The 21,577-nt window shown below is 39.5% G+C and overlaps 1 protein-coding gene across 1 annotated transcript; it reads right to left on the reverse strand.

The window, feature by feature from the left end:
- Positions 1–14,904: 14,904 nt before the first annotated feature.
- LOC306959230 (MOB kinase activator 1B) lies at positions 14,905–20,798 on the reverse strand. The gene is made up of 6 exons (XM_079551285.1): positions 20,508–20,798; positions 19,700–19,866; positions 18,884–18,977; positions 17,964–18,097; positions 16,384–16,547; positions 14,905–16,298 (listed from the first exon to the last, which is right to left on the reverse strand). The coding sequence occupies exons 1-6, from the start codon at positions 20,519–20,521 to the stop codon at positions 16,221–16,223; spliced, it is 651 nt and encodes a 216-aa protein (XP_079407411.1). The 5' UTR covers positions 20,522–20,798; the 3' UTR covers positions 14,905–16,220.
- Positions 20,799–21,577: the final 779 nt, after the last annotated feature.

Genomic DNA, 21,577 nt, shown 5'->3' on the forward strand with positions numbered 1-21,577 from the left:
TTTTGCCTCCAGTCCTTCCATGAGTAACAAAAAAATTAGAGCTTTACTTCAGAAAGATATTGCTACTGTGCCTTATGTCATTCACTACTGGAGGCAGTTTGTACCTGATATCAAATGGACTACTGTATGGACTTTACCTTCTAAATACCTGGTTACAAACAAATTTCGGGATGTGTGTTTTAAACTGCTCCACAGGTGCTACCCAGCAAAGCAATCTCTACACAAGGACATTGACTGTAGCTGCTCCTTTTGTCATCAGGACAATGAAACTGTCATCCACCTATTTTGGAAATGCCCCTTCACTGTAGCTTTTTGGAAAAACTTTACTCGTTATATACAAACTTATATCCTTAATAACTTTTCACTTACATACTCTGATGTGCTTTTTGGTTTTTACAATCCCTGTGGCTCTAAACGAAAATAATTTTATGTAATAAATCTTTTTATTATTTTTGCAAAATTTCACATTCATAAATATGGGAGGCCGTTTAGGAAAAAACACATTGAAAATGAAAGAATACCCATTACACATGTGAAAAAACGCAACAAAAATCACCGGTTTATACATTAGATGGCGCACTTGTACATTGTTTGTGTTTGAAACACGTCCAAATACTACGAAGGAGCATTGTAGTCAGTGAAAAAAAATAATTTCCGTTTTCCGAATTATTTTTTTTCCTCAGTGTATTATCTCGTAATTACGAGATAGCATGTCGTAATTACGAGATATATTTTCCGTTTTCCGAATTAAAAAAAAAATCGTTTTTTTTTTATTTATTTTTTTAAAATCCGTTTTCCAATTTTTTTTTCTCAGTGGATTATCTCGTAATTACGAGATACTATCTCGTAATTACGAGATAGTATCTCGTAATTACGAGATATATTTTCCGTTTTCCGAATTAAAAAAAAAATCTTTTTTTAATTTTATTTTTTAAAAATCCGCTTTCCAATTTTTTTTTCTCAGTGGATCTCGTAATTACGAGATAGTATCTCGTAATTACGAGATACTATCTCGTAATTACGAGATATATTTTCCGTTTTTCAAATAATAATAAAAAAAATCTCTTCCTTTCGTAGCTGACAATGATAGCACCACGCCGCCTGAGAAGTACAACCATAGGACGCTAATCTGTTTGATGACAAGTACAATGGCCGATTTACCCACCTTACTACATCTTTACCACCTTATTGGACTAAAGCACAAGGAAATGCTAGATTTTCTACAAGTGGATGGATATAACATGAGTTTGTCCAGTCTTCGGAGACGCCTTTGGAGTTTAGGATTGTTTAGGCGAACAGCCAAAACGGACCTGCTTGATGTCGCTTTGTTTTTACAGGGAGAATTGGATTGCTACGGGATGCTTCATGGATACAGGTTTATGCACTTAAAATGCATACAGTCTGGGTTGGTGGTGTCCCAAAGAACTGTGAGATACCTTCTTGGAATTCTCGATCCGGATGGGGTTGAACTGAGGTCACGCCATCGTCTCAGGAGACGTGTGTATTCAAACCCTGGACCAAATTTCTTATGGCATGTGGACTCTTATGATAAATTAAAACCGTATGGAATATGCATCAATGGAGCTGTCGATGGTTTCTCCCGTATGGTTATTTGGTTACATGCTTTTTCAACCAATAGCAATCCCAAAGTTGTAGCGGGATACTTCATGAATGAAGTGACTGAAAGAATGGGCACTCCTGCCAGAATACGATCAGACATGGGCACAGAGAACAGTGTACTCGAAGAACTGCAAAGGTTTCTGAGAAGCAATCATGAAGACAACTTTTCCGATGCCTGTTACATCACTGGATCTAGTAACCACAATCAAAGGATTGAGCAGTGGTGGGGATTTTTAAGGAAACACCATGCGCAATACTGGATGAACATTTTTCAGGATCTGAAGAACCAGGATCTATTCTCGGGAGATTTCCTCGACAAGAATCTTCTGCAGTTAACGTGCATGGAAATAATAGAGGTAAATCTCCATGATCATCAGTTTTATTGAAGTCCTAATTTGTTCTTTATTAAAACATTCACCCATTTCGTTTAACGTTAGACTTTGTATTAGCTAACTTGATTCAATTTGAGCACAGGCTATAGGCTTAATATCATAATTTAGGAGGGCAACATACCGTTTAATGGTGCATTAAGTAACTTTTTATGCAAAAAAGAAAAGAAAAAAAAAAGTTGATATTTGACTTTTCAGTGACCCAAGGGCTGTATGGGTGGTCACTGGTCAGCATTACTTTCCATCCCGGTGGCCTATTTTAGGGTTTTCATGGTGTCTTTCAGAATGTTTTCAGAATGGAATGTATATCATGGAGATGGTTCAATTAGCAGTGAAAACCAAACAGGTGGTAAGTAAAGGCGCTATTCTAACCACCCAAGCAGCCACTGGGTCACTGAAATGTCAGATGCACATCAAATATCAAAATTTTTCATCACTTTGCACCATGCACCTTTAAATAACATTGCAATAAAAAAAAAGGTTTTCTGATTGATTGGTGGCTAGCCCATCTGAACGCTTTGTATATGGAAACAACCAGTAGGCTATAAACATTTAGGCACATTTTTGTAGGTTTGATCTAAGCACAAATGATGAGCTCTAATTGTTCTGTTCTCTTCCATTTGTTTTTCAGAGAGAACTACAAGAAGTTGTACGTCTCTGGAACACCCATACTATTAGCCGCAGTCGGAATGCTGTCTGTCCAAGAGGAAAGCCTTTAGTAATGTACAGACTTCCCCACCTTTTTGGATGTACAGACCATGTAAAATCTGTATCCATTGAAGAAATTGAACTTTGTAGACAGGAGATCCTCCCAAGAGGCCCCTACCCATGTGATGAGACTGTATTTGACATTTGCTGTTTAGCAATGGCAGAAAATAATCTACATCCACCTACTTCTTCAAATGAAGCTATAGAACTCTATCTTTTTTTGAGAGATTATGTCCGTATGCACATTGTGTGAATTATACTATTCCAGTGTTGTAAGAAATAAAATTTGGTGCCACAAAAAATATCACAGATTCTTTTTTGGGAATATACTTACCCTATACCCATACCAGCCAAGTCCGGGACATTGCGGACCCCTTTTTGATCAGAAAATCTCTCGTAAACTATCATAATAGTTTACTCCATTCAAAGGAATTATTTGTAATTTTACAGCTAAAATGACATAAAAAGTAATATGTAGTAATGACAGTAGGCAAAATACTGGTTTAAACTGGTGCATTTGTCCAGAGAAATGTATTTTTCCTATCAAAATGAACTTTTTTCATTGTACTAGTTTTGCAGACAAGCTTTGGGGGGCCCCCTGTAGTGCCTCTGAGGCCCCCAGGGGGCCCCGGACCCCACTTTGGAAACCACTGCCCTATACTATTACAATAAAGGGGTCACTAAACGTTTTATGCCATTAACCAGTGCCACAGGCCCTTCCGAACACCACCAACCACTCCGGCCGCCTGGTAGTCAGGCTCAGAGGGATGGGTGGCAGTCAAGACACTGCAGCCTACCAGATTCAAGGGATAGATGGATGATGGATGGATGATTTAAGTGTCAAAAACAGTCAAGTGCCTCAGTAAATGTACATGTGTTATTTCAAGTATAAGTGTTACATTTACATATTTACAAAACAATGCAACTAGTAAACACTGTCTTCTGTGTCACTGACGTACGCCTCGTCAGGGTCTGGCTGGTACTCCAGACTAAACAGTTGCTTTGAGTCCATGTCAGCTGGCAGATTGAAGTTGGGGTGGATTATGCCACCAAAAACAGCATCTGGACTGCAGTCAGAGTTCCACCACGCTATGCCACTATGTGAGAGAGAGAGAGAGAGAGAGAGAGAGAGAGAGTGTGTGTGTGAGAGAGAGTGAGAGAGAGAGTGAGAGAGAGAGTGTGTGTGAGAGAGAGAGAGAGAGAGAGTGTGTGAGAGAGAGTGTGAGAGAGAGAGTGTGTGAGAGAGAGAGAGAGAGAGTGAGAGAGAGAGAGAGTGTGAGAGAGAGAGAGTGAGAGAGAGAGAGAGAGTGTGTGTGAGAGAGAGAGAGAGAGAGTGAGAGAGAGAGAGAGTGAGAGAGAGAGTGTGAGAGAGAGAGAGTGAGAGAGAGAGAGAGAGAGAGTGTGTGAGAGAGAGAGAGAGAGTGAGAGAGAGAGAGAGAGTGTGTGAGAGAGAGAGTGAGAGAGAGAGAGAGTGTGAGAGAGAGTGACAGTGTGTGTGTGTGAGAGAGAGAGAGAGAGAGTGTGTGTGTGTGTGTGAGAGAAAGAAAGAGACAGAGAGAGATCCTGCAGGCAAAAATATTTTTCCTAGGATAGTTGGTAAACGGTGGACATTCATCATCCAATCAGAGACTATCTTAAGATTAGGCACCAGCCCACTATCCTTAAGGTTAGTGGTTAGGGCAGGGTCAGGGTTAAAAAATATACTCGCAGGCTGCGAGTCGCAGCCAAAGGTGCAGGCCCCGCAGCAGTCTCTGACTGACTCCTGAGACAGGCAGTGGACACTGAATGATGCGGACCGTACCCGCTCTTTTATGAGTGTGTACCGCGCTCGTTGTGTCTGTCCGGGCGCGCACCTCTTGCCCCTCTCCTGTCGCATTCCTTTCGTTTTGCTCCCGATCCGTTGGCTGCTGTCACTTAACAGCAGCAGTTTGCCGAGAAAGTTTAGCTTTGCGTCTTTCGCTGTCCGAGAGGAGTACGAAACGAACGGGCAGCATGCTGTATTGATCCTGCCTGTGCTGTGATCGCCGTTTAATGACCGCTCGAGTTTGACCAGCACGCCACTACGGGATCTTTAATCAGTTATGTGGATAGTTAATGCATTACTTCCCCTAAATTCCCGGGGATCCCCTCCACTTTGAGGTGCGCGGGCTGCAGCTGGCACTGACGCCGCTGCGCTTTAAGCTTTCACCAAGCGGGATGATTGTTTGAGATATTCGAAACAATCAAGGGGCTCATCACTGTGACAGGGTTGTAAACGGAACGTCTTTTAAAAGGTATTGGCAGGTGGCAACGAACTATAGTAGTCTATATAGAAAACGGCACGGTAACACAGCGGTTTAGCGCTCATGCCTCACAGCTAGAAGGTCCTGGGTTCGATTCCCACCTGGACGGGGCCTTTCTGTGGAATTTGCATGTTCTCTCCGCGTAGGTTTCCTCCGGGTACTTTGGTATCCCCTACCTGTAAATGTACATGTAAGCGAATCCTCCGGCCGGCATACCCGTCGCTATGGGCGGGCCATAGGGGGCCGTGCCCGTCCCCCAAGATGCTTGTGCCCCCCCAGACACAGATATGGCGTTGTCTACGTGATACGCAGGTATACGCCATATAACCACGAGAAGCCACTACAAACTGGGCAAAGATAGGCTACGTATCACTCATTTGCACAGTGTTACTTTTGCGCTTTCTGCCCGAGTAGAGACCAGCCCAAACTCCACAACAAGTAACTATTTCCTCCCCTGACACCGAGAGAGGGGACCGGCGGCATTTCACCCCTCTCTCTCTTTCTCTGGCACGGTTCCCTCTAGCTGCGCTCGTGCGCAATTGCGCACTGCTCCCGTGTTGTCTGGGCACAAAATAAAATATAGCTGATATGATATAGGAGTATTAACGATCATCCTCCGAGCTGAGAGTTCACGATGTAGGCCTCTTTATGCTCATTTCCCCGTCCCGGCTCGTGGCAGTGACAGGTGCTCGTGTGTTTTACTACAAAGCGCTGAAGTCGAACCGAAAAGAGCCCGCGTTCCAAGTGTGCGTTTTACACTCAGACACTGGAGCTTTAGTGAAGGCTGAGAGAGACTGAAAAGTGGACGCGGCCACAGCACTGACCGAGCCATATTCATGGTCCAAAAACGGCGGTGAGGGGGGTGGGTGTGTGGAGGTACAGGCGGTCGTTCTACAGCCCCAGAGTCCGGTCGTTTTCCACACTCAGACACCTGTTTTCGTTGCATCGGCGCAGTATTCTGCACAGACGCAAGGCCCAGCTCATTCAGCTGCTTCTGAAAAGGACCTCACTCATAGGTTCAAGTCTGAGTGAGAGGATGTGTTGATGAGGAGGTTCAACTCAGAGAAACGCCTCCTGCAACTGTACTGACGTTTCCGCCACGAGGACTCATGTTACAGCTGTAGTTGGTCTGGTCATAATTGCTGTTGATTATGTTTAATGTAGGACAAATAAACCACCTTTACCTTAGAGTAAAGATCCGCTATGTTTGTGGCTGTTGGCATACATTTTCCATAGACTATCAGCTAAAAAACAGTGTAAAAAGTGGAGGAAAAACCCCACCAGCTCCGTTAGGTGTTGAGTCACTGCTGGTAAATACATACAACACACTGTGGTGTCCAAGTGTTGTAATGTGAACAATTACTCCAGTATTCTAACTTTCTATTTTATCAATGACCTTCTGTTGCAGTACTGACATCTTCTGGCGTATATCGGTATAACAAAACTATGAAGCTGTGAAAAACGAATGTAAACATAAAACTGACAACCGTTCTTCCAAAAGCATTTTATAATCCGTGCCATAAAACCGATGCACAAACATTGCAACATGAGTCAAACACAAGCTGTGTAAACCTTTGCCATGTGCGTCACGTGACAATTGACAGATATTGTTGTAATCTGACATTTAACAAACTGGCAATGCCAAAAAGATTTCTGATAAAATGAAAATAAAAGCGGTACACGAAAATGAAAAACCGCCACAAAAATGTTTTTCCTAACAAACAAGCATAAGGGTGAAACAGCTTTAAAATGTGCCTTGCTGTCAAAAGCTTTTGTGCAGAAATAACAAGATTCTACAGCAAGAAAACATAAGCATCGTAAGTAATACGAGGTAACGCATCACACAAATTATACAATTTTTTTTTTCACCACCTTATTTGAGACAATAAAACAGTGTACTTGAACATCAAAGATCTCTGAAAAACATAAAAGGTGACTTTTGACTTTACAATCACTGGTTTCAGTCATTTTGTTTGTGCATTTATGAACAATTCAGGTTGAAATATTTTACAGCGTTACAAATCCATTTCTCTTTTTAAATGTAATTCATCCCTCACAGTAGATGGATGTATGGATCGCATCTCACCTTTAGATGAGATCCATAGCGAGGTAGCTGCTATTTAATAAATTGTCTAGCTCTACTCTGAGTTCTGGGAAGGAGTTGTAGGTTGATGGCAATTCCAGTACTGCCCCACAGGTATGTGCAACTGGGCGGCGCTGAAACCCTTCCAAAACTGTAAAAAGGATTTGGAGCTTTTCCACAATGATTATGTCAGAGCCTGTAACAAACCTAAGAATATTCCTGAGGCACGTTTCATCAGCTTCACGGACATATTGCTGAAAAAATCTTAGGGCCTGCTGCTCAGCAGGAGTTTTAGGTGTTGCTTTAATGAGCTTCAGGACTTTTTTGCATGTAGGCATTTTCTCTGCATACAAGGCCGCGATATCTTTGGTTTTTTTTATTTTGCTCTTAAGCAGCGACTGTGACACAGATGACATATTATCAAGGGCATATTTAGGCTTCTGTATAAACAGATTGTGCGCAACTTGAAGGAGGAGGGCCTTAAGGTTGTCTGGAGTTGGAAGTACGGTAACTCCAAGCCGATCCAGTAAATCAAGCAACTCATCCTTATCATCATTTTCCATGTCCTCATTGAGAGCTTTTGTGACGAGGTCTCTGTCACACTTGCTTAGATAGGACAGTAAAGACTTAAAGAGTTCATCTGTTGAGACAGCATGCTCACCAAAGACTAGAGCAGTCGTGAAGGCTGGGGCGAGGCGTAAAGGGAAATACCCTTGGTCAAGGAAGCCTTTTGCCAAAATCCTTCCTATGGCCTGCCACTCCTCCTCCTGCCACTTCGGGGTCAAGGATGGAACTCGCATATCACAACCTTCCGCTGCAGTGTTGACAAATTCATTCCAAAACGCCCCATAAATGTCTCGCGCGACACCATCGGCATCTGCCCCTTTTTCACCGACAAATTTGTACTTGAGTCTGTAGTTCATTAATACTTCATCTTTGAAACGATTAATCAACTCTGGGACAACATTTATTCGACGCACTTCGACAACAATCGTAATAATATCAAAACCCAAGATGTCACTTGAGGAAGGACTGGGTGATGCTGGAGCCATGGGATCATGTTCACTGAGTTGTACATCTAAAAATGGTTGAAACTGCTCAGTCTGAATAGGAGAAGATGATGTCATTGCATCATTGGTCTGAATAATCAAAACAGGAATGGTGTCATCAAGATCGAATGGTTGGGGGGCACCTCCACCACCTATTATAACTTCTGAGTCATCCATATTGTTTAGGCTGCTGGAGTTTCCTTCTCCTGAATCCACAGTAATAGGTTGTTCACGTGCATTGCTTTGATCTTTATGTTTATTCTCTTTCAGCAACACCTCACCACCAGGGGCTTCATATTCAACATCTGACTCATCTTTAACAGATGGGCTGCTGGGTGCGTCGTCGGTTAAATCCACACATGACTCGTTATGATTGCTTTGGTCTTTATTGTCTTTTGCATTTTCTGCCATTTCGTTTGTCTCATCCGTGTTGCTGCATTGGGCGGCAAAAGTGTTCAGGTAGAACCTCAACATGCCAAATTTGTGAATTGTATACAGTTGGCCAACAGTGCTTCCAGCTTCGATTTTTGTTTCTTTGAAATCGTAAATATCGTGGACAAAATCGTCCCAATTTCCATATTTGGACTTATTATTTGGAAAAAAAAGACCTTTTGAAATGTCCAGAAGGGCATCTTTGTTCGCAGTTTTAGACACAGAAAGTGTTCTGGTGCCCCCACCAGATCGTTTTTTTACTTGTTTCCCCTCATGACACCAACCAATTTCAATTTTACGGGAACTTTTGACTGCATTTTTGGATGGAACAGATTTTCCTTGTGAAGTCTCACCACAATTTGCAGTTGCAGTCGCAGTCTTCATTTTCTTTTGTAGTGTTTCGAGAAGGGACATTTTTGAGTCAGTATTTTTTGATTTTTTCTTGTCAAGGCAGAATCGTCTCACGGCTAAACGATCTCCATATGCTGGTATGTAGCGTGCAAGGTAACCATCATCAGTTTCACCGATGATTGAGGAATCAATCTGTAGAAACAAAAACAATTGGGTCACTACAGGACAAGTATGTATAATAATCGTATAAATTCTCAAATCTATGGAGAAAAGGATCTCAAATTAAAGGAATAGGCCTACGTTCTTTATATACCGAGACATGTTCTTACCTGAGCTTAGACTAGTTCATTTGTACCTGTCTGATCTTCACCCGTGCCTTCAGTCACGTAAACACAGCGCAGACGGCGTTAGCATTTAGCCTCTCTCCCTCGTAATAATACCAGGTGTAGTTTTTTTGTAGCACAGTAAAGTGAAGATTACTGCGCGGATTACAAACTACTCCTGGTATTATTACTCCTTACAATATAGTTCCCCCTTTTATCCGCTTAGAAAATCCACATTGTTTAATTTTGTGTAATCATACTTTGTAGTGGAACACTTCACGTGACCATATTTAAATAGGGAAAACGTGGAAGAGCTTGGTAGCTTCTATCTTGACCTGTTTTGGAGCTATAGAGGAGAGAGGGAGAGGCTAAATGCTAACGCCGTCTGCGCTGTGTTTACGTGACTGAAGGCACGGGGGAAGATCAGACAGGTCCTAAAGAACTCGTCAAAGCTAAGGTAAGAACATATCTCAGTATGTAAAAACGGTGGCCTTTTCCTTTGAAGCTGGGAACACATTTGGGGAGTTTTAGCCCAGTATTTGCAATTATGCATCATTATTAATTATGACAACACAACCCTGACCCTCTGTAGAGTTCAGCTGTTCCACTGATCTAAAATGTGTAAATCTTTGACAAATTAAGATTGCATACAGTGAAGTACATACATGGTGTGTCAATAAAGTCTGTTGACCATTTATATAAAATATTTCAAAGGCAATTAATGAGATATCTTGATAAAATTGGTTCTGTTGTACTCCGTGGTTATCAACATTTTAATTGAAATGTTTGTGTTTTAGGCAAACGCTAAGCCCTGAACCTAAATGACACCCAGACTATTCCTCAAGAGAAGGCATGTGATCAAATGGGACAGGCAAAGTTAATGTTCAAGATATTGTGCATCAAACAGATACCTAAAATGAAAGACCTATAGCAAAAAATTAATGGTGAAACGAGAGCACCTTTAGGGTCAGTGTGAACCCAACCGAAGCACAGTCTAAACAGCCGCCCCGAGTCCAGATGAAACAGGTGGTCTCAGGGTGTGGCTGATGGTGCAGCGTTGGGTGCAAGCGCAGACTGAACTAACTTTGAAGTAAATACAGTTGAAACTAGGACAGTCTTGGGTCAACCCATAAGGCGGCAAAAAAGTCCCTAATTCTCATGTTGCAATGACTTCCACATATGTAGGCCATCTTTTCGTTTGCCTTTGTATTAAATGTTCAACGGTAAAGAGACTATATGGACACCCTGTATAACATACACCAACATGAACTATTGTAACATTTATCACAAATTAGCTGACTCCTAACACCAACCCGTCCTCAGTTGTGTGGCCCCTCTCTTGCTGGAGGACGGTGTTGACTTACTTGATTTAAAAGCTTACGTTTTAAAAGTAGCGGACCCAAATTCTCTAATAAATACGCACGCAGGTGATTAATCAGCATTATGATATACACACCTTATCCTCTTGCAGCTTTAAAATGTTGTCCTCTGAAACCCCCCTTTGTCGGAGGAAACCCCACAGACCGTCCGTCATGCTGATTCCGTACTCGATGCTGTGAAAATAGACAAACCACATATCGTTAGCAAGGCTCGACAAATATACGCTAGCATGAGCATGTAGCTACTGTTTTAGGTTTCAGTCAAATGGCCAATGCAACGTAAGACGAAATGTTTTCAGTACAAGTTAGTGAAGAAAAACACATTTACCTGTATACATTTTTACATTTTGATGCAAAACACACATGGACCTGGCGTCGACTGACACCACGCATAGGTGATCATGATAGCCAACAGCAAAGCAAGGGGAGGAGTTAAACTCAAAAAGTAAAAAAAATACATTCGGAAAACGGAAAATATATACTATATACTATCTCGTAATTACGAGATAATCCGCAAGGGGGGAAAAAATCGGAAAACGGATTAAAAAAAAACTCTTTGACAAAACTTTTTTTTTTTTTTTCGGAAAACGGAAAATATACTATCTCGTAATTACGAGATACTATCTCGTAATTACGACATAATCCACTAAGGAAAAAGTATTCGAAAAAAATATTTTTTTTAATTCGGAAAACGGAAAATATATCTCGTAATTACGAGATACTATCTCGTAATTACGAGATAGTACACTGTGGAATTTTTTTTTTTTTGGAAAACGGATTTTTTTTTTTTCACTGACTACAATGCTCCTTCGTAAAATACACTGCCTACACAATAATGAAGAGCAAAATGTATAGAAAATGTTTAGAATTAAAAATGCATTTTTATTTTATTTTTTACATTGAAAATCTTGAAAATGCTGGTCAGGTTTTTTCACATCGAAAATGAACGTGTTTTTTTCTTTTTCTTTCAAAGTTCACCTCAGATCCTTATTTTTATTTTTATTTTTTTTACATAAAAAAAAGAGGTTGGTGCAACCGGAAGTTGATTGTTGTGACCGGAAGGTACCTGCTGTTGCCGGTGTTGAGGATCAACGTGGGCGGGGTTATTTTGGGTTTGTTTATCGGCGTGTCTCAGGACAGTCTTGTGGACATCCTTATATGTCCATTAGATGGCGCTATGAACCTCAATAGGCTCACCTCAAACAGATGCACCTTCACGTAGGCTATGAGAAATGACATTTAAATAACAGAGGGCTTTAATTACAATAAACCGGGGATATGGCCAAACTGTCAATAATAAATCCAATTGTGAGACATACAGGCAGAAGCATCAACCATTATTTCTGTTCCCAGAGATATAGATCATCTTAATGTTGGTTAAATAGTGAAAATTAATTAAAGTTTAAAATTGGCTACGCCCGCGACAGGCAGCGACCGGTGGCTGGCTCTATGCCTGTCCACAATATTGTTTCAGTTCATGTTTCAAATTCATCAGACATCAAAATAGGCCTATAGCCTATGTCTGCCATCATACAGTGCGATTATGCTCATATTAATACTACTTCACAACTAATGCAATCCCGATTAAGACGACGAAAAGACAGTGAGTTTCTTCTTTCTTGTTCTTTCTTGTTCACTGGACGTCCACACCAAACTCGATTTGGGCGTCAAAAACGCGCGTCACGCCCGTTGTTGGACGCCTGTGCTCATTCAAGTCAGACGCTCGTTACCAAGCGTCAAGACGCTCTCGACGCGCGTCAAGAGCGTCGTCGTGGACCGCGTTGGGAGCCGTTATCAGTTATCAGTTATCAACATGGATGACATAGAGAGAGTGGCTTGGCTTTTATTGCTTCATAAAGCCAGACAACGTCGGCGCCGTGTCTGGATTCATGAGATCGTCCGAAGGCGTTCTCAGTTTGGCGAGTTTCACCATTTGCTCCAGGAGCTGCGCTCGGACGAGAGTCGCTTTCAACGGTACTTCCGCCGCTTTTAATCCTGGTGTTTAGATAAAGAAGCACTGATGTGTCTTTCTTAAAAAAAAAAGTCCCAGAGCGGCTGTAGCTCCGGTTCACAAAGAAGCTACGTCCGTGACTTGCGACTTGTTGACATCTGTGGGGCTGGCGTAGAATCTGCCCGGTGGCTTAGCTACAACGTACGTCACTATGGGGAGAAAGCTCCTGATTGGTCGACGCTCGCGAATTTCACCAAAAAGTTCAACATTTCCCAACTCGAGCGTCGGCCGCGCTCGACGCCCTGGAGGCGCGTCAAACGCTCACCAAGCGCGAAAAACCTCAAAACGCACCAACCTCTTTTTTTTTTTATGTTAAAAAAAAAAAAAAAAAAAGATCTGAGGTGAACTTTGAAAGAAAAAGAAAAAAACACGTTCATTTTCGATGTGAAAAAACCTGACCAGCATTTTCAAGATTTTCAATGTAAAAAATAAAATAAAATGCATTTTTAATTCTAAACATTTTCTATACATTTTGCTCTTCATTATTGTGTAGGCAGTGTATTTGGACGTGTTTCAAACACAAACAATGTACAAGTGCGCCATCTAATGTATAAACCTGTGATTTTTGTTGCGTTTTTTTCACATGTGTAATGGGTATTCTTTCATTTTCAATGTGTTTTTTCCTAAACGGCCTCCCATACATAAATGTACATTTTCCGGTAAAAATCCCCTTTTTAAACTCTACTTGCTCGAAATGGTGCAATATAAAGAATCAATACGTTCCTCTTCAAACCCTAAAGCTGTTAAGACTCTTGATGCTTTAACCTGTTTTGGGTGCTGCTGCTAATGGCTGCCTCTGTCATTTTTGTGTGTTTTTTTTTATTTTGTATTTATTTTTATTATCATTTCTTTATTATGTTATTTTTTTTTGCTTAACCCCTGGCATAAATGTTTATAACATTAAAATAACTGTTCAATAAATGAAAAAAAAAAAAAAAGGAACAGATATCCAGACCCTCTTTGCTCATTTTGTCATAGTATTGAAGAATCGATTAGCCATCTTTTCTGGGAATGTTCCTACACACAAGTATTTTTGGAAAGACATCAATCTGTTTGTGAATAGAAAACTTACCATAGATTTACAACTCAACCTTAAAGATATTTTGTTTGGTATTTATCAAAAAAATCTACCCTCAAATAAACTTTTTAGTATGAATTTAATATTAATAATGGCAAAGTATCATATCCATAGCTGTAAGTTACCTTAACCAAAAACCAAAACTTGTTGTATTTGAATCACTAATGTCCTCTTATGTGACCTCCTTGAATTATTGCACAAATGCCAAAGCCCTGAAGACCAAAGTTCTATGTAACGAATTTGCACTGTAAAACTATTTATTTTTATATTTTTATGTATTTTTGTTTACACTGGAAACTGAAGCCTTGCACACCTGAGCCTCGAGCCTTGTTTATGTTAATTTTGTATATTTTTCAATAAAAAAAAAAGAAAAAAAAAAGGAACAGATATCCATTTGTCTGTCAGTGACGGGATTTTTGTTTCTTTTTTTACGTTAACAGTTTATTTAGCAGACATTTTGATTCATGGCTTGTTTAATGAGCCTCTGCACAAAACAACGATTCATTTCATCAGACATTTGGTGGTTTCTTTTTTCATTTTGATTTAAAGCCACACCGCGTACAATTTTACCCAATAAATAAAATTGCAATACAAGCATTTATTTTATGACGGATATTTTCACCATTGGATAAGACCTCATAAATGTAGGCTACAAATATTTATGAGGCTCACCCCTCATAAGATATGGCTGTAAACGTTACCAGGAGTGGGTGCGTCTCCAGCTCGTTTCCATGGAGATGTGACTAAAGGCAGTAGAATTTGAGATTTAAACAGGTTAGTCTCTCATCCAAATCCATTGTTTTATTACACACTGCCGTAACATCGTTTTCTGTGTCAACTGTAAAGTCAACAGTAAAGTCCAAAATGTTACGCAGTGTGCCTTTAAAAAGAGTACACTCAGTTGTTTGATCGTAAATGGCTTCACACAACCATATTCTCTGATAGTCAGGCAGGCACACCTTAATGTACCCATATCCCTCTGGGCCAGGTAGGGCGGGGCTACTCCAGGTACACACATAGGAGCGCAGCGCAATCATCGCATACGGTTAGTCATTGCGCAAAGTGAAGTGACTGACATGAAAATCAACAAATCACCTTTTTCCCCCCTTCTGGATAAGGTGGATCTGCTGCCATGGTATGTTTCTCAGCACAAATCTCCCACCACCACGTGACCATGTCAACACTTTAACAGCCGTCACCTCAACCCATCTCCTCACCCAAAGTCCACTCAAGTCCATACCAATATTTATTTTTCTTGTCAACTCAACAGCACAATTGAATTTCATAGTTGAAAAGTCAGTGGGTTAATTAGAACAAAAGAGAACAGACCATTTCATCAGAATGACATGTTTAAATGACATTTTTCTTTATATGGGGTAAGAAATGACATTCATAAAAGTAGGCTAAAACCCTGGAAGAATAAATTTAGTGTGAGCCCTCCAGTCAGAAAAAAATATAATAAATAAACACCACCACTTCAGGTTTAGCTGACCAATCCAGTATTTAAGATGAGTTAAATATCAAAGAGAAATGTACAAAACGCTGTCAGTAGAAACGAGCATGTCGGGGTGTATTATAGTGGCATGCCTAATTTTGCATAGTCTAAGAAAAGATGACATGCTGCACTCATAGCAACACATCAAAGAAAACGTTCTTAGGTCCTTCAGCCTACTCTAGAGTTTTGCGAGCCTAACTAAACATTCATTTGGAGACTATGGGGAGCAGCAAACTGGTCAGCCTGAAAAATTGTGCACAGGATAAACATTCAATGAAAGCAGGTCAGCAAAATGAGATAAGGGATTAATCAATTTCCATGTGACAACGTTTCTATCAGGGCCCTTGTTATACACCATGGTTATAGACTCCATCAAGATATTTCAATAGCTACCTTTTACTCCATACTGGATATACTATATTTAGTGTAAAATACATATACTTTTCTATTCAGCGTGTACAGAAACCAATACTTCAACACAATCATCCATCAGTATTTGCACAGTCTGTAAAGGGACTGTTCCCAACTATTTGCCATAAATCTAACAATTTGTTACAAAACGACTAAAGGAAAATGGCACCCTTACGTATATATGTGCGTCGGATTTTTAGAGAAAGATAGAAAGTCGCCAATTACAACGAAGATTTCACTTCAATTATACTTTTTGTTTCATCATTTACATACAGCACATGAGCCCTGTTAGGCACTTAAGACCACTGGGAAAATAAGAGCAACCAACCAACTTTACTCAGAAATTTGGGCTAAAAAAAACAAACTAAAAAATGAAAATAATGTATATCAACTGCTAAATATGAGGGAAATGCCCCTAATCATATACATTATTTTCAAAGCAGTTCAGTTATGTATAATCCCTGATAGGTTGCTATGGTGCATAAACTCCTGGCTTTGTTAAAACATCTTCCCATGTGGAATTATTATGTATACTGCATACCAACAGCCAGGGTCGGGTGAGTGTCTGTGCAAAACTAGAAAACATTACATTACATTCAAAAATAATGTTTATCTATCCTTGGTTGTCAATTTCTCAATCAGCTCTTGTAGTGGGGCCAACTCTTTCCTGTCGATGAGGTTGAACTCCTAAAAAACAAGACATATTTTACAACGGTAATGTCAAATTAAAATGATCTATAAAATATAAACCTTGTAGGTCTTGTATACTTACCTGAACAAAAAAAATAAAGTGTTTAAAGGACGTGTTGAGGTGCGCTTCTTCCTGTAGTTGCATGACAGAGTCAAAGTGCTGGTGGTAGATGTGGGCGTACACCCGGAACAGGCGCTTCAGGATGGTCTTTGCCACGGTTATAAAGTTGCGTTTAAATGGGACACCTTAAAAAATAAGAGAAGAAATGTTTTACTCTTAATGCTGCAAGCTCGTGCTTCACAACTAGAAGGCACGGGGCCTTTTAGTGTGGATCTTGCATGTGCCTGCAGGAAACATCTGTCTGTGCAGGTTTCAGCTACTCCAGTTTCCACAACCATTAAAACATGTACAATAGGAGAGTCATCCAGCCAGGTGATACTGAGCATTGGCCTGGCTCTACAACCGTCATTTCCAGACTATTGAGCACACCTGACCTGATACATTTTGTTGAACATTTTGAACAGAATCTGCAAACTTTTAGGTACATAAAGAATAGTACAAAGACCAAATGAAAGTCGTTTAAATAGCATAATCAGACCAGCCCATTTGATGCATTAGTATCTCTCTGTCACTTTTGTTACATAAAAGTAGCTCATCGTGTGCAAAGGGTGGAGACCCCGGCTTATAATATGTAGTTAATACAAGTGCTTTGTCTTTCAGGTCATTTTTGCTCAGATACAGGTACATAGATACGTATATGATGCTTTTAATCGGCAATTAGCTTTTAATGAATGCACTAATCATTTTTTTCAATTAATCGTGAGTTACAGCTTTAACTTTGACAGCCCTATTTTAACATACACGGTCAAGAGTTTGGGGTCACTTAAAACCTTATTTTTGAAAGAAAACTGCTTTTTTCCAACTAGAATGACATTAAATTAATTAGAAATACAGTCTAGACATTGTTAATGTTGTGAACGCCTACTATTTCAAGAGAATGGTGGCCTATTGGTACATTTACTTTCATAAAAGTGCATTAAGAACTTCAAAGTTTATAACTGTGATTATATTATTCTCTAAACACGTGTGTCAGTCAAACTGAAGGGCTGCCTGTACAGCGGCTCTTCCCAGATCCAGGAGGGTCGCCTCAACACATACCGCTCATCACTACACCTTTAAGTTTGGATTATGGATTGTTATTGCGTCTTTCTCACATCAGTGTTCTTTCATTAGAAATAGCCGAGTTCTTTGGACCCCAGTGCATTATTATTGAAAACATGAACAATATTCAGTATGACCGTGAAAACCTATCAATGAGCCGAATCGTTGTACAAGGTTCAAGGCATATGAAAAAAGTAGCGGTTTATAGTCCGGAAATTACGGTACTTATAATCAGTCATTAACAGTAGTAAAATGCTACGTTTGCTCACAGATAATAAAAAAACTTATCTATTTCAGGAAATATGAATAATACTAACTAGAGGAATGTTGGACCTGTTGGACCTAATGAGTAGTAGATATGCCATTACTAATATATGCCTCATCAAAAAATGTAAAAGGTTCTTTACCTAGGATTTATTTTCAAGGGTAAAAAACTAAGCAGCGATTTACCAAGAAGATTAAACATGCAGAAATCCTGACACCCTTTTCTGTGATCCTACCTATCTTCGAGGGGAATAGTGTCTCATCGTCAAGTTGGTCCTGGACCCATGTCATGAGATAATCTATATATTTAGGTGCAGAGCATTTTACGGGCTTCTTGATGTTAGTTCCGTCGGCCCAGTGATACTCATACCTAGAAAAGATAGAATAAAAACAAATCAAGAAAAAAGTATTTCGTGCTACATTTACTCATAGTTTCACCAGTGACCAATGAACCAAAAGACACAGAAACACTGGAGACTATTTGTGCACGACAATAATCACGTCTAATTTATGAAGACTATAATAATGCGAGCAGGACAGTTTGATTATCACAACCACATTATGCTAAATATTAATTTACATATGCTATACACGTGCGTCAGAGAGCTTGTTCCTATTCTGAAGAACCACTAAACGCGTTTGAAAGCCGAATAGAAAACAAGTGGGAAAGGCCTGAAAAAAGAACAGCTTCTGTCCATAAGTTGTCAAATCCATCATTCCACCTATCGCTGGGTTGCAGGTGACATCACAGCATTCTAAAGGCCTATACTATTATATAGAGGAAAAATTATTTTTGGTCTTGTACTGAGAGATCATGGACCCAGTGACTGATATTAATGATCATTTTTTAAATTCATACATTTTCTTTTTAGCTACGACTTGTGAAAGTGTAATGCTGTTAATAGGAAAAACTGGCTCCGGGACCCCGTTGGGTCCAATGACATCATCACATCCTAGAACCTGCAACCCAGCAATACACAGGATTGCCTTCTAGGGATTTTTCTGTTTATAATTTGGTGTTGGACAGATGAGGATTTATAGATTCTACTTAACTGTATAATAAGTATGACTATGAAACAGGTCTGTGCCACTTGAAAGGAATTGACAATAACTGTCTTCTGATAAAATCTCAAATGTAGTTTTGACTCAGACTCACTTGGGGCCAGCAGACATGACAGGACAGCTCTCCTCGGTGCAGAAATCTGTGACTGTCCCATAAAGCATGTTAATCTGGTTGAAGAAATCCACAGCTAAGAACAGGGGATGAAGAGAAAAATAAATAATGTAGTAAAATTGTTACTTTGGTACAAAGATGAAACAGGTGAACAAGTTTGAGAAGAAGCATGTGGGGCTCGGATCAAAACAGATATTTATTTTTTGGGTTCAAGCAAACTAAAACATGCAGGAGCGCTTGTTTTTTCAAAAAATCTAACTTTGGTGCTCTTCAGTGCAGGGATCGGCATTTGACTTTAAAAAGATACAAAACTGAGGCACTCAAAGAAAAAGTATTGGTAAAGGGCCTTTATTGCAGCATGGCCATTACTTTTTCTTTGAGTGCCTCAGTTTAGCATCTTTTTAAAGATATTTATTTTTATTTGATTAGTAGAGAGATTGACCCGAGTAAAAATCTAGGCTTGGTTAGACCATGTGGGATTCTGGAATAAAAGACTCTAAATTTCTACTTACCGGAGTACCAACATTTGCTACAGTAACATTTTTGGTTAAGTCAATCTCTATTGATCTAAGCGATCAAGTCAAGTCCTCGCAGTGCACCTGTTTCCTAAGCTTAATACAAAAATACCTTCTGAAGCACTCACCATTATCCTTTTCTGAGTTTTCTTAAATATTCTTTCTAGTCAAGAGCAATACTAAAGAATTTAAGGAATAAATATTTTCCAGTCACTAAAATTTGCATCGAAAGAGCTTGTGTTCAAATATAAATTGAAAGGGTGTTAATTAAAATCATTCTTACTGTTGACTGCGACCCACTCGTTCAAGTCTTCACCCTCTGGCAACATGACTGCCATGCGCAGGTTTCCACTCCCTAGTGTTGCCTCGGCATGCTTTAACAACTCGTACTGATGTGAACCCTCTGGGATATTCTTTTTGGGCTTGAAAGTCTTGGATGAACGGCCATGACTGGGAATAACATTTTCAATAAAAATAAATGGCAGATTATTAGTCTTATTTGATAAACTTGTCACAATAGATCGCTGTCGTCATCTCAGCTGAAAATTAAACAAGGATAAATACATAGACAAAATGTATTGTAACAGACTTACACCAAGTCTATTTACAGTACAGTTTACGTCGTAGAACACACACTATATTTTATTTGATGCTTTGAAACTGTGCATTGGAAACTATTGCCAGTAACCAGTGAGTATACAGCTTTGAAGCAGTAAGTTGTATATCTGTGTTGGGGGTAGGGTTGGGAATAGGGATATGTATATTAAATCAAAAGGTCGGAAATATTTGAACACTTTTCCCCAGTGCCACTGATATCTTGCCTTAGGGAGCGAAGACGAGAAATGCGGTGTCTACTGTGTTGAGAAGAACTCACCGCAGATCTACATATGAAACAGTACAAGAAACCAAGGTTCACGTCGGAATCTCATCAAACTATGACAGGCAACACAGCATAATCATTTCAGTAGGTGGCCCAGGAAGTAGTCGCAGCCCTAGAAGCTACCGCTAGCATTTCCCAATTGTGGTGCACTTGTTAACATGAACTCAAGAAGAGCAAAGCAATCATAAGAGCAACCAAACATAATACTTACAAGAGAAAACTCATTCTTCCAATGACAGAATAAAAAAGGAACAATCTTTAGGGGGGGCTGTGTGTTGTTTTTGTTTTGTTTTCTTTTGATTTACAATGCTAGCTTTGTAATCACAACTCCTAAGTCGTCTTTTTGTTTGTTTCAACTCATTACATTATCCTCGTAGAAAAAAAACAATATAAGTAAAAGCGAAACTATACTTTGTCTGCAATGAAGTATGGTAGGGATAATTTAGAAGAGATCGGTGTGGCCGTATGTTGATAAGCTATCCGCTGAGAGGCAACTTCATCTTCTTCTTCCTCAAGTTTTTCAGCGGTTGGCAACCAGTCAGTAGAGCATTACCGCCACCTGCTGTTCCGGAGAGCACACCATCGACATCCTTTGTACCTGAACAAAGCCAAAAAAATATATGTAATAATGATAACCATAAAAATAAATTAACAAATAAAATACTACAAAAATACAACCACACCTACAATCCATCAAAAAAAAAAAAAAACTATATCCTTCAAAACCCCACCAGTTCCCTTTTCTGTGCCCAGCTCCTTCATCCTACTCTACAGAACTTCTTCAGAACAAAGAATAACAAAAGATTATATTTTTTTTATAAATACACTAAAAGACACTAAAATAAAACACTTAATAAAATACACTATTAATTAACGTTTTTAAGTAGCCTACAAAATTAATTACAGTTGGATTTTAAGAGTATTTTTAGTTAGTATGCAACGTTTATTTTTAATCTACTAAAATTAGTACAATGAACAAATGTACTTAACAAAACATACTTTTACATTTTCTAAAATATATTTGTACTTCTTTGTATCCAAGGCCGACAGTTTTTTTCTCCATTTTTGTATTGTGTTTATTATTTTCCAGTCTGCGTACATTTGTGTATGAATGGGTGAGTGGATCCTTGCTGTAAAGCGCTTTGAGTGCCTCATGTAGGTGGAAAAGCGCTATATAAGTTTAGACCATTTACCAATTACCATTTTTTATTCTATATCCAGAAGTCAGAAATAAAATGCACGAAAATGCATGATTTGTTGATGCTACATGTTAGCATCGGG

This window comes from Gobius niger (genome assembly GCF_951799975.1).
Source record: "Gobius niger genome assembly, chromosome: 2".
In the NCBI taxonomy this organism is placed as follows: Eukaryota; Metazoa; Chordata; class Actinopteri; order Gobiiformes; family Gobiidae; genus Gobius; species Gobius niger.